This window comes from Bubalus kerabau, chromosome 7 (genome assembly GCF_029407905.1).
Source record: "Bubalus kerabau isolate K-KA32 ecotype Philippines breed swamp buffalo chromosome 7, PCC_UOA_SB_1v2, whole genome shotgun sequence".
Taxonomy (NCBI): domain Eukaryota; kingdom Metazoa; phylum Chordata; class Mammalia; order Artiodactyla; family Bovidae; genus Bubalus; species Bubalus kerabau.
In genome coordinates, this window is record NC_073630.1 from 30,723,599 (window position 1) to 30,737,993 (window position 14,395).

Genomic DNA, 14,395 nt, shown 5'->3' on the forward strand with positions numbered 1-14,395 from the left:
GTGTATGCTATGATTATTAACCAGATAACAACTGACACATATCAAAATGTAGGGTAAATGAACTTAGGTGGATTATGAAGTAGATCATGTTATATCTGTGCTTTGAAATATATAGTTATTAATAACTTAGATTTAGGTTTCTTGACCTGGAATTTATGGTATAGCTTTAGGGGAAAACAAATTGCAGAATTATTTTGTATATATATAACTCCCCATTTTTTGAAAAGAAAGGGGGGAAAAATGGAGGAAACAAATAGTCTATAAATAAATGTTTCTGTAAGCAAAGAAAAAGAATATATAGGAAGCTATTATTATCATTAGGAGAGTGAAATTTGTAAGGTTGGAGGGGATTACTTCTTTATCTCTAATGATTTAAATTCTTATGAAAAAACAAAAGGAACTGGAATGGAAAACTTGAAAGGATCAACAGAAAACAGTCACCCTAACCTGTATAGTTTTAGAGGACTAATGCTGACTCTTAATTTCCAGCAGAAATCAGTTAATTCAGGTCCTGATCTGATTTTCTGAGTTTGTTCATTGTTTAAATGGGACGTGTGCACTTGATAATCTCCTTGGATACAAAGCTGATGCCCAAATTGGCTAAAATGTGTATTGTTTGGTATTTCTCTTTATTTTGCTAGTAAGCTTTTCCCTTCTTCTGGGGATTAAAATCCTTTCTTCTGTAGCCCAATTAGATTTGTTAAAGGAGGGCCTCTATGAAAAGGTCCTTCTTTGAGGTCTTTAGGTGGAGATGGAAATGATTGGTTCTGAAAATTTTTCTCTCACTGGCTTTTGAAACATTTTGTAGATATTGAAAGCTCATTATGAAGGATGTCTCAATATCTTCACTCCAAAATGCTAAGGAATAATTTAGGCAACAGTTCAGACTGTAAAAATGAAAACGGCTCTGTCTTTTCACAGACTGAACACAACATTGTTGCAGCTTACTTGATTACCGCAGGTACGGATGTTTACTCCATTAACAGTTATTTTGCTTTTGAATGAGTGAAGACAAGCTGCGGTTTTTAGCATAAGGTAGTAGAAGAAGTATGGGTTCAGAGATAGTGTTTCAAGTTCTGTACTGTTGGCCAACCTCGACAAGTCACTTATCCTTTCTCAGTTGTTGTGTGCATGTGATAAATAAGCATGTAAAGATCAAATAAGAGAATATAGGTGAAAGGATAAATGGGAACATTGTTAATGGTGGTTAATCTAACAAGTTATTTTGAATTTTGATAGGCAGTGAGATGGGGCTGAGAAAAGTTTTCTAGAAAACAAATAATCATCTGTATGTGTGGTTATTGTCAAATGAATTTTTATTAGGGGAGAATGTGCACTGTGGCAAAAATGTATTTTTATGGCATTTACTGTTCTCATACATACTTTCTGTACTTTTGTCATCAGTGGTGGAATCTAGTTCAGATTGAAAGATCCTGGAAAGAAAATTAGTTGTAAAAAGAGAGAGCAGATTGCATTATCATTGAGGACAGAGTTTGACGATTGAGCTCGTTTTTTAATGCTGTCTTGGAAAACTGAAGTTTGGTTTTCATTTTTTAGTCTCTTTGCAGCAGTGAGCAAGTTCCTTTATCTTTTTGTTCTTCCATTTTCATATCTATAAAATGGGGATAAAATAAGCTACCAGTTGGGATTGTTGTGAAAAGTAAAAAAAAAAATAATGCACAAATATACCTAAATGATATATACAGTGTATGTTGGACAAATACTAATGAATTTCAGAAGTAACTCTTATTATTTTTTGGATTGACTTATGAAAAATTGTAAGTATATTCAAAAGTAGAGTAAAAGCATAGCAAATCCTACTATACCCAGTTTATTCTTTATAATTGCTTCATCTCCCCATTACTCACAACTAGAGTATCACTTCTCTGCTAGAAACTATGGTTCCTCAGTTAATTTTCATAAATTTTAGTGACATGCTAATAACTTTTTCATTTGAATACCTCTGTATGATAAGCCCTGGGTGAGTTCTGTTTTCTTTTTTTGTGTGTGTTGCAACAAAAGGAGAAAACAATATGCTACCTAATGAGATAATCTCCTTATCACAACTACACAGGAATACTTTGTGTACCAACTTTTGGTTTAGTTAGTTTTTGGTAGAGGACCAAGAAAAGCTATCTTCTTTGATCTGGTTACAAAGGAAGATTTGCTGTTAAGAAAATGTCCCCTGTCGTTCTTACTCCTGTAACAACAATAACAGCAGTAGCGGTCTCACTAGGACAGTGATGAATCTGCTGCTACTGTTGCCATGACTACAACCACCTCACCACCACTACCGCCCCTGTTATTGTTCGAATTCTTGGTGTATACCAAGCACTGCTATAAGCACTTATGTGTATGGAATAATTCATCCTCAAACTAATTCAGTAAGTAAATTTGTTTTATTTTCTCCATTTATACCGATAGAGTTTAAGTAACTTTACCAACACACACACATCTACTAAGTAGCTACACCAGTATTGAACTCAGGTTCTTTGGCTCTAGAACCCTCATGTATAATCACAAGGATCAGTTTTAATGTGTATGTGTTGTATTTTTAGGAGGTGAACTGAAGGGAGCGTGTCTTGCCTCATTATGCTTTTGTTTAAATGTTTAATGTTCTTTGGGCTCCCAAAACCCCACCTTCAACAAAACTCACTTAAACCAAAACTATGAGGAAAAAAGTTTAGTCAAAGCATTTATTTCATTTGCTACTGTTACAAAAAGCCTATTTTTCATTTTAAATTTGATTTTTAATTTAATAGTTCTCTTTGGATTTTAGCTCTTACAAACTTTTACCAACTTAAGCTCTTCCTTTTTCCAGTTTATTCTGGTGGTAAGAAGGCATGGTGAATTAAGGATCTGAAATAGATTCATTATGGGTGCATTATAGGCTAAAGGATAAGAGATATTAGGCTGAAACAATGACTGCATACCAGCTAATGAGGAACCTTAGCTGTGAAGGCAGTAGGGGGCCACTAAATGACATGATCCAATTTGCGTTTTAGATATATGCTGTAATGGTAGCTAACAGACCAGGTAGGAGGCACGCTAGGTAGGAGGTATGGTAAAGGTTAAGAAGGCTTCTGAGGAGGAAGTAGTGGCAATGGAGATAGAAAGAGCTAGAATTTAGAATCCATGGTGGTTGGATGTGGAGACTGGGGGAGAAGGTGAGGGAGCATCAAAGATGACAAGTAGGTTTCTTTTTTTGGGCCATTGGATAAATGGTGAAGCTATTCACACCTGGAGAAGAACATGTTTGGGGCAGGAATGAAAATCTCTGGGTTCAGTCTGAGAGAAGTCTCATAAAAAGCTGGACACATGGGTTTGAATTTTATGAGATTGATCTGGAAAGTATCAGCATATAGCCTTGACTCTGAACTCACTGAGTGTATGTTGAATGTGAAAAGAAAGAGGTCTAGGACAGAAACTTGGACAATGCATATGTTTAACAAGGTGGAGATGAAGAAAGAAAGACCAGGAAGTAGATTGAGAAGGATCTTCTGAAGAGATTGGAGAAGAGCCACAGAAGCCGAAGGGAAATTAAGTGAAAGTGTGTTAATTGCTCAGTCATGTACGACTGTTTGCAACCCTGTGGACTGTAGCCCACCAGGGTGCTCTGTCAATGGATTCTCCAGGCAAGAATACTGGCATGGGTTGCCATGGCCTTCTCCAGGGGATTTTCCCAACCCAGGGATCAAACCCGTGTCTCCTGTATTGCAGGCAGATTCTTTACCTCTGAGCCCCCAGGGAAGTCCCTAAATTAAGTGAACTTAGACCTAACTACTAAATAATCTGTTGTCTACTCATTAGAAAACATGGGTTTCCATGGTTGCTCAGTCAGTAAAGAATCTGCCTGCAGTGCAGGAGATATGGGTTTGATTCCTGGGTCAGGAAGATTCCCCTGGGGAAGGGAATGGCTACCCACTCCAGTATTCCTGCCTGGAGAATCCCATGGAGAGAGCAGCCTGGTGGGCTATAGTCCATGAGGTCTCAAAGTCAGACACAATTGACTAACACTTTCACAGCTAGAAAATCGAGCAGAGTGCTTGAGACAGCTGCAGAGAAAATAAAAGGACTTAACTGTTTCCCTTATTCCCCACATTATATCTAAAACTACCCCATAAGTACAATTACTTTATTCTAGTTGCATACTTGGTAGGCAACAAATTTACTACACTGTGTTTTTATCTGACTTTTAAAAAATCCACAAATCTGTAACTAACCAGAAAGATTCTTCAGTTCACTAAACTTTTTGGAGCTACAATACTGGATGCAAAAATAATGAGCCAAAGAATCATCAAATTTTATATCATTTTGTCTTAATTATGCTTGCAGGAATAATAGATATTAAGCAATATGAGTTTTAGTCATCTATTAAATAAATCTGCTATATGTCACATACTCAACATAGAAGCCATTAGAAGCCTATAATTTACACAGGAAGATTAGGAATATAAGAGTTAAATAATATAGCATCACGTAAGATGAAGTATAATATAGACAAGTACTTTGAAAATTTATAAGTGATGAGAGGATACTATGAGGAAGACAAGCCTTGGAGGGCAGAATCAGGCTTGAACAGAATTTTGAAGCGTGGGTAGCATTTGGATAGGTAAAGGAGTAGGGTGTTCTAAGTGGGAGAAATGAGAGTTGAAATTTACCACACACCTGGTGTGTCTGATAGATACTAGATGGAGGGCTTCTTTGACAAGTGTGAACATTTGCTTAGAGAAGGTAAAAACAGTTCGAAGCAGAGACTGGGGTATCAGGTTGGGACATGTGAACTTTTATCCCACAGACGTTGGGGAGTAAATTGAGAAGAGTCTGAGTTAATTCTATGTTGTAGCAAGCTTATTCTGCCAGCAGCATGCAGGAGGAAAAGAACAGGAACCTGGAAGATTAGTATAACAGAATGTTCAAAGGAAGTTTTGACAAGGTGCCAAATATAATAGAAGTTCTTCCTTAGCTGATACCTTTGTGTGTTAGTACTTGGAAACCTTCCTTCTCTCGGGCAATAGCTGGGTCTGCTCACCAGAGTTCTCTTCATGATGGTGAACACCCTCTATTCCTTTTGTCCTTTACCCATCCTTTAGCCCTGAGGAGTCTGGTTATGGCTCTACGCTCTCTCAGTTGTTAGGACCTAGTATGGCTTACATCTGGCTGATGGGAAACTTATATTTCAGATGGGGGTGTTAAGCAGGCTAACATTCACATCCAGTCTACTCAACAGTATTTCTCATTGTAAATTAATACATTGGCATTCAGATTAAGAATTTCAGTCATCAGTCTACCTGAATCCAGCCAATTCTGGGGCACTGACAACATTGAGTCTCTGGACCTGCAGGGCTAAGAGTCAGATCCCAGACTGTGGAAACTTCACTAGGGTGATGTGGCTTGTGAGGTTTCTCAGTGGATCTGAGAGCCAGCTAGCCAAACCTTGTTGTGTGCATTCTTATTTAGGGATGTACGTGTTTGTGTGTGTGTAATCAGATTTGAACATGTTAAGTTTTAATATTGAAACAGTCATATGATCTTACATACTGTAGATGCTTAATAAACGTCTAATGGCAATGAGTTGTATGAAAAGGGATGAGGGACTAGAGCGTATTTCAGGAATAGAAAGTGACAGAAGTGCTGTTAGGATAGAATGATAGCTGAGGCCTGAGAAACAATAGAGAAAGAAGAGCCTCCATCTTCAGGAAGGAGGAGAGGAAATTAAGCTGCCAAAGGAGACTATATGGTCATACACACACACACACACACACAACTATATGTATCCTAAAAATCAGCATTGGTATCAATGGGAGTCACTTCAAGGACGGAGTGATCAATAGTGATGTTGTTAAATGCCAGCCTTTGGTGCTGGTTTATACAAGTGGCAGATTCTTTGTGTTTTGATTTTTATATTTCTGTTTTCACAAGAGGGCTGGGACAGTATTGCAACTAGTTTGAAGAATAGCTGGAGCTCTTCCAGTGAATGAACCAAAACCGATTTGTGAATTTGCTTTGTTTCTGAAGGAATTTAAATATTTAATTTTTATTTTAGTTTTGCACGTTCAAATTAAGTGAAGTGTGTGATTTTTTTATGTTCTCAGGTGTGATAAGTATCCTCAGCAACATAATTGTTCTAGGCATCTTCATTAAGTTCAAGGCGCTTCGGACACCCACAAATGCAATTATCATCAACCTGGCTGTTACTGATATAGGGGTCAGTAGCATTGGCTACCCCATGTCTGCTGCTTCAGATCTGCATGGAAGCTGGAAATTTGGATATGCAGGATGTCAGGTATCAGAGAGCCTTAGAATCAAAGCAAAATGAACTAGATTAAGAACTTATAAGTTTAAGTGTCTTTACAAAATCAAATAGTTTTATGTAGCATAATAGATATGGTGCTCTTATTGAAAATAGCTTCAGGAGTGACTGGGAAATATATTCTTTAATAAGAGAAATGAAAGCAGTAGCCATCATTATATTTTCAAAATTTCCCCAACCTAAAGGAAAAAATTAAACTAGCAAAAAATTAGAAATCAGTTAGAGAAGAAAAGTGAACATTTGCATATTCAAATAAAAACTTGCATATTGCAAATTCAAAAAGAAATACTCTGCTTTCATTTGAAACAATAAAATATTTAATGACCATATTATAATGTCTAAGTAATATAGTTAAACTACATGTTGTTGATTTTTTTCTGTGGTAAGTTCTTTGTGAGAATTGCTGGTAAATATATCTGCTATAATTTTTACTGACAAGAAAATAAATTAATATAGTTTGCAGTAATGACTTTTGGCCCAATTTTTTAAGAACTGTTTGCTGTTTTAAGCTATATAGCTGTAGAGAATAAAATGAAAACGGTAGAGAATAGTGAATACCCATTTATGCACCAACAGGTTTTGTCAAATCTTGATGTTTTGCAATATGACCTTCAGGTTGTTTGGGGCTTCTTGCTTTTTGTTTTCGGTTGTGCTTCAGGGCTTGTAGGATCTTAGTTCCCCAACCAGGGATGGAACCCAGGGCCCTGGCAATGAAAGTGCAGAGTCCTAACCACTGGACTGCCAGGGAATTCTCTGTTCTCAATTTTTTTAAATCACAAATGTTCTCATACATGTCTCATTCTGCAATATATGAGAGTTTCTTTAGATACATTACTAGAGGAGGAATGGTTTGGTTGTAGATAACATGACGTCAACTTTATCAGGTGTGGCCAAATTAGTCTTCAAAATGGTTGTGCCAATTACGAGAACTTCTGTTGCTCCACATTTTCGCCAGTGCTTGGGATTGTCAGACTTTTAAATTTGTAGTGTTATGATGGATGTAAAATAGTATCTTATGATTTGCATTTCTTTCAATATTTAATGTGATTGTACATCTTATGTCATAGACACTCTGGTTTCCTCTTGTGTGAATAGCCCATTTTTCTGTTTGTCTTTTCCCCTTAGTGAATTGTCTGTTTTCTGAATACCAGTCTTGTTGGTTATATGCACAGCACTTGATTTATGGTTTGTTTTTGCCCTCTTTAGAGTATGTATCGAAGTTTTACTTTAAATCTTAGCTTTTTTAAAAAAGCTTATTTTAATTAATGAAGTCCCAGAATGTTTTCTATAAGTACCTTTATTAAGCCATTTACAATTTGACAATAGATGATGTATTTTAACATTAGTAAGATAGAAAATGGTGCTTCCCTGGTGGCTCAGTGGTAAAGAATCTGCCCACAGTGCAGGAAATGCAGGTGTGATCCCTGGGTTGTGAAGATTTCCTGGAGGAGGAAATGGAACCCACTCTAGTACTCTTGCCTGTGAAATCCCATGGACAGAGCAGTCAGCATGCAAAGAGTTGGACATGACTGAGCAACGGAACACACACACAAAACAGAAAACACTCAATGTATTTATTTACTGTTTAATGTATTTAAAATATATTTTAGCAATGGGATAAAAGTATAAATGTCTCTTGGGAGGGTGTGTAGAATGGTGGAATCATTCCAATTTTGATTTTCAGATTTATGCTGGGTTGAATATTTTTTTTGGAATGGCAAGTATTGGATTGCTCACGGTTGTGGCCGTGGATCGATACCTGACCATCTGCCATCCTGATGCAGGTACAGCACTTTTCTCAGCTTTTGCAATGAACCCATTTGCCTAAGTTCTGCTTGTCACACCTTCACTTCAAAATGTATTAATAAATGTAATGACTTGCTACATGGTCAGCCTTCTTTCTCTGATAATCCTTAATTGGAAGTTTCAGTGGTTTTCTATTATACCTAGAATAAAATTCAAATTCATAACACGGCCCCCAAGACCCTGCGTGTTCTGACCCTTGACTACCTTTGTAGCATAGCCTGGGATCTTGTCACTTTGGGGTACTGGCGAAGCCCTTTCCCAATTTGGGGTCTTTGTAAATGCTATTTCCCTAGTGCTTCTCCCTGCCTATCCTCTGATTCATTATTTTATCATTCAAGTTTCAGCTTAAATGTTATTTTTTTCCAGAATATGAATTCATAGGTTTTGTGTGAACTAAAGTGCTCTGTAAAGAATCTACTTGGTGATAATTTTGAATAATCAGTTAAAACAACATGAAGATATGAGTCACATCATTGGGAAATGATTTAATATTCCATATATTTGTTAATAGGAAGAAGAATGACCACCAACACTTACATCAGCATGATTCTGGGGGCCTGGACAAATGGCCTGTTTTGGGCTTTGATGCCTATCATTGGGTGGGCTAGTTATGCCCCAGATCCTACTGGGGCCACCTGTACCATACACTGGCGGAAAAATGATGTGTAAGAAACGTATATGCAGTTTATAATTAAATGCTTCTAATGCAGACAGACACGTTTTCACCATTTCAAATTTAACCTCAGATCTGATGTTTCTCATATAGAGTGTGGCAGAGGGTTTCCTTGGTTTAGATGATGTGATTTTGACTAGAGACGAATTGAGAAATGTGAGAACTAGAGAAACATGAATTATGTTAATTTGCAAGGACAGGCATCCCTTTGTCTCCCTGCTCTGCTCCCTCCTTTCTGTCCTTTGGCAGCAAAGGGGTTAACAGAGCCTCCTTTAGCTGCACCTTAGAGGTAGGACCTGAGGGGAAAGGACTGGAGAAAGTTCTGGAGAAAGCCCAGGCTTTCTTTTCTGGTGCTAAAGCATCTTCTGAGAATTACACAGCAAAAGCGCCGTTGCTGCAAGGATTGCTGACTCATCAGTGATGCTCTTCTATGTTTACTAAGGAAAAGAAGGTAATTTAGTTCATTAAAGGAAGTGAAAGATTACTCAGAAAAGTAAACAGAAAATTTCTCTCAAACTAAATCTAAGTCTAAACATTTTTCTGTACAGGGTCAAAAAATAAATATTTTAGATTTTACAGGCAAGGTTGTCTCCATTGCAACTATTCAACTCTGCCTGTGGAAGCAGCCATAGACAGTAAGCAAATGACTGTGGTTCCAATAAAATTTTATTTACAAAAACAGGCAACAGGCTGGATTTGCCCACAGGTCATAGTTTGCCAGCCCCTAGTCTGAATGAACTAAAAGTCGAATGTACCTCCTAAGCTGTTTACTAATACTAGACAATGCCAGTATTACTTCTGCTAATTATTCTGTTTCCCTTCCCCTATTTAATATGTTAGATGAATAGTGTTAATGTCATGATTTAATTATTTCCTTTTCTTACTTTCAGGTCTTTTGTTTCGTACACGATGATGGTAGTTGCGATAAATTTTATCATGCCCTTAACAGTGATGTTTTACTGTTATTACCATGTCACTCAGTCCATTAAGCATCATGGTACTAATGACTGCACTGAGTACCTCAACAGAGATTGGTCAGATCAGGTAGATGTAACAAAGGTAAGGCATTAAAATCCTTTAATCAAGCTTCTATACAGATATGGTTCCTTGGCCCTGTAGTCATCTCTCCCCAACTCCCGGTTCTTATTTTCTGGCTATTTTTTCTAGTGTTGGCCTCCATATTTCTAAACAATGTGCTTATCTCCTGTTTCAGGTATTTTTGTTTGCTGTTACTTCTTGATTTCCTACTGTGAACAAAGACTTTCTCTTATACCACCATCTTTTCCTTCTCCCCACCAACACCTCTCATCTTGTCAATAAAATGTTAATATTTGGCTAGATGAAAAGTCAATTTTACATTATTGTGACTATCTAAATTTCATTTATTGCAGATCTCTATAGGGCTGTATGACTTATATTTCTTTTTCTTATACAACTATTCCCCCTTTGGAGTTAACAGTTCATTCCTTTTCTTTTTCTTTCTTGTCTTCTGTCCATCTCTCTCCCCTTCTCTTCTTCTCTCCCTCTCTCCTCCCCCTCCACCCCCTATCTCTCTGTAGCTTTGTTTCCTGACTGTTCTGTGTGAAAATGAAGTGATTTTGGAAAGTGGAAGCTTTAGTCACTCAGTTGTGTCCAACTGTTTGTGACCCCATGGACTGTAGCCCACCAGGCTCCTCTGTCCATGGGATTCTCCAGGCAGTGGAGTCAGTAACCGTTTCCTTCTCCAGGGTGATCTTCCCAACTCAGGGATCGAACCCAGGTCTCCTGCATTGCAGGCAGATTCTTTATTGAATGAGCCACCAGGGGAGCCTGACTGTCCTATGTACCTGTCCCTAATTCATCTCTAAATAATCTATCAGATGCTTCAGTTTCCTCTTAGTATTTTCATATGCATCAGAGACTAAATTGACTTCATCCTTTTCTTAGTTATCCTCCTGACACCCCCAGATCTCCTGCTCCAGATTACACTGGCTCTTCTTTAAGATGACTACCTAGAGAGTCAGTATCCCCACATCTCCTTTATCACAAGCTGAGAATGCCTTTGGCCTGTCTCCTGGATCAGATCACGTGTTTTCTGGATTGCATGTCTTCCTTTTTTTTTTTTGGTTGATTTTCTCACAGTTGGTGGAACACATCCCCTAACAGAGTCCTGAGAACATTATAGGGAAGTAAAATTTTTAAGATTTGGCATGCCTGAAAATGTCTTAATGCTCCTATTATATTTGATTGATTGTTCACTTGGCATAGAATTCAAAGTAGAAAAATGATTTTCAGAGATTTTTGAAAGCATTACTATATAGTCTCTCAGTTTTAGGTGTTGCTGTTGAGAAGACTGACCGTTTACTGGTGGTCTGTGTTCTCTCTGGAAGCTTGTCACTTTCTCTGTGTCTCCAGTTTTCTCTCTGAAATGTGATGCTGATGTGCCTTGGTATAGCTCTTTATTCACCTACGTGCCGGATACGGGGTGAGTGCTTTCAATATCGAGACTCAGATCTCCCCTTCTGGGAGCTTCCTTGTATTATTTCTCTCGTGAATTTCACTTCCCTTTTTGTTTTCTCTATTCTCTTTTTATTTGGATATTTAATCTCCTGGATTTATCTTTTAATTTTCTTAAATATTCTCTCCTACACTGTCTCTCTTTGGGGTTTTGTTTGTTTGTCTTGGTTTCTACTTTCTGAGAGATTTCCTCAACCATGTCCAGGACTGAGGTTGGCTGAGGAGATGCTCAAGCCTGGGTTGTAAAATTTAAGCAAGCACTGAAAAACTCAGTAACCCAAAAAAGATAAATCCAGCTGTATTCTCCTCAGCTCACCAGCAGAAAGAGGGCATTCTTTACATTCATGAACCAGTTCATCCATTTCACAAGCTCCAGTTATCATAGCTGGCTTTAGGTGTATTAACAGAGTACAATGAGGGGAAATTTTCAGTGTTTCCTCTATGTCTTCAACATCATAAACTTATTCAAGTTCCAATCCAGATAATTTTTCATGCAGTTTTAGATATACTAGCTATTTTGATATTTTAGTTATTGGGCTTGGTGAATACTGATTTCTTTTACAGATGTCTGTGATAATGATACTCATGTTTCTGGTGGCGTGGTCCCCTTATTCCATCGTGTGCTTATGGGCATCTTTTGGTGACCCAAAGAAGATTCCTCCCTCAATGGCCATCATAGCTCCTCTGTTTGCAAAATCTTCTACATTCTACAATCCTTGTATTTATGTGATTGCTAATAAAAAGTAAGTCATGGCTAAAATGCTTCTCAACTAAAAAAAAAAAAGTGTATACAGAAAGAATGTTAGAAAGGCAATGGATAATGTTCTAAATTTTGGGGGGGGTAAATGACATAAACTCGCTTCAGGTGAAATTAAGAGTTATTTGGTTCATGCAACTGCACTGCAGAAGCATTCAGGACCTGAAATGTCTAGGACTCCAGTTCTGTGACAGACTCTTCCCACATGGAGGTGAGATGATCATGGGTAATTCAAGACCAAGTTCCACCAGCTAAGCATCCCCAAATGCAAGTTTCATCTTTGATGGCCCTTTGGCAGCAATGACCCTGGAAGGTTTTGCAAAGAAAACCTGTAATCAGTTTTGCAAAGAAAAGAGTGATTCTGTTACTGGAAAGTGGACAAAGCAAGGCCAGTTGGGTTCCGTATGTGGGTAGCATAACTGTATATTTACTAGAAGGAAGACATATCATTCAGATGCAAGAGAAAAATTCATTGTTAACATAACAGGCTTCAGGACTGTGTAGTCACTGAGGATAATGGAGACTTCCTTTCCACCTTTTGCTGAGCCTCTGAGCAAGGATTTCTTTCCTGCCTCCTCAATGCAGCTTTTGTCGTTTAGTCGCTAAGTCGTGTCTGATCCTTTTGCGACTCCATGGGCTGTCCATGGGATTTCCAGGCAAGAATACTGGAATGGGTTGCCATTTCCTTCTCCAGGGGATCTTCCTGACCCAGGGATAGAACCTGCGGCTCCTGCTGAGTCTCCTGCATTGCAGGCAGTTTCTTTACTCTTGAGCCTCTGGGTAGGGCAGCTTAGACTACTTCATTTCCTGTTACTGCTTAAAGGTGGATTGAACCAATCTACTGTGCTCAAATATTTGACTGGAAAATCTCAGTAGATGTGAAGTACTGATAATTTGATCCTGGATTGCCAGTGCTGCTTCTATTAAGCTTATATATTTATGCACATGTTTGGGAAAGCAACTTTAGCCATAGGTATATGAAGAAACATAAAAACTTTTAAGATCAAATAGACCACATAAGAAGAATAAAGAACACATCTTAAATTTAGAGTCTATTAGTAGTTCTTTTGGAAAGGTCAGGCATTAAACTGGCCTTTGCTCATTAGAATAAATGTCTGAAATACCCATCCTTAGTTCAAGTAAATGATTCCTTGCAACTGACATTGTCATCTTAGACATAGTGTCATCTTAGACATAGTTATTGCAATGTTTACAATCAGTGGTGCAAAATTGATCTTTAATTGTACTGTATACTTTATAATACATTTATAAAGGATCTCAATAGGATATGTTAAAGTTGGAAGCAGAAATTTATTTGGAGATGCTAATTGGAAGTAGTGGCATCTTAGTCATATTTGAAAGTTCTTTAAGCATTCCAAGTCATCATGTGATAATGCCAGATTTTCCCTTTTTATTATAGGTTTCGAAGGGCGATGCTTGCCATGTTCAAATGTCAGACTACCCAAACAATGCCTGTGACGAGTGTTTTACCAATGGATGTACCTCAAAACCCACTGACTTCTGGAAAAGTCTGAAATAAGAGGAACTCACACATTTACCAAAACATTTTCTTTACTCTTTTTTGTAGTGGTTTAATTTCATTTTAAATGTGAGCTCATTTCAATCAAATAGAGACATAGAATATTGTCTTAATAGACTATAAATTTCTCAAGTGTCGTTTATAGTTCTGTTTGTGCACTGGCTACCATTGGGAATGTTTCACTATTTCCTTATATGTAAACATACTACTCATCTAGTTTGATGAATAGAGGCACATGAGATTAAGGCCTCTTCTCTTTCTCCCTATCATGGTATATATTACAGTGTATCAATGACCTGGTGTTTTGCCTAGTTCCTCCACTAGACCAGAAGCAACTGTTATTTTAATGTTCAGTTCAGTTCAGTTCAGTTCCGTCACTCAGTCATCTCTGACTCTTTGCGACCCCATGAACTGCAGCACGCCAGGCCTCCCTGTAATTTTAATGTTAGAATAAATTAATAGTAATAATAGTTATTATCATCAAAAAAGCAAGAGAGTTCCAGAAAAACATCTATTTCTGCTTTATTGACTATGCCAAAGCCTTTGACTGTGTGGATCACAATAAACTGTGGAAAATTCTGAAAGAGATGGGAATACCAGACCACCTGACCTGCCTCTTGAGAAATCTGTATGTAGGTCAGGAAGCAACAGTTAGAACTGGACATGGAACAACAGACTGGTTCCAAATAGGAAAAGGAGTACATCAAGGCTGTATATTGTCACCCTGCTTATTTAACTTATATGCAGAGTACATCATGAGAAAGGCTGGGCTGGAAGAAGTACAAGCTGGAATCAAGATTGCCGGGAGAA

The 14,395-nt window shown here is 37.8% G+C and overlaps 1 protein-coding gene across 1 annotated transcript; it reads left to right on the forward strand.

The window, feature by feature from the left end:
• The first annotated feature begins 418 nt into the window (after positions 1–418).
• RRH (retinal pigment epithelium-derived rhodopsin homolog) lies at positions 419–14,066 on the forward strand. The gene is made up of 7 exons (XM_055587957.1): positions 419–961; positions 6,096–6,286; positions 7,998–8,097; positions 8,631–8,784; positions 9,683–9,851; positions 11,853–12,031; positions 13,466–14,066. Exons 1-7 carry the CDS (start codon positions 832–834, stop codon positions 13,578–13,580), a joined length of 1,038 nt encoding a protein of 345 aa, XP_055443932.1. The 5' UTR covers positions 419–831; the 3' UTR covers positions 13,581–14,066.
• The last annotated feature ends 329 nt before the right edge of the window (positions 14,067–14,395 follow it).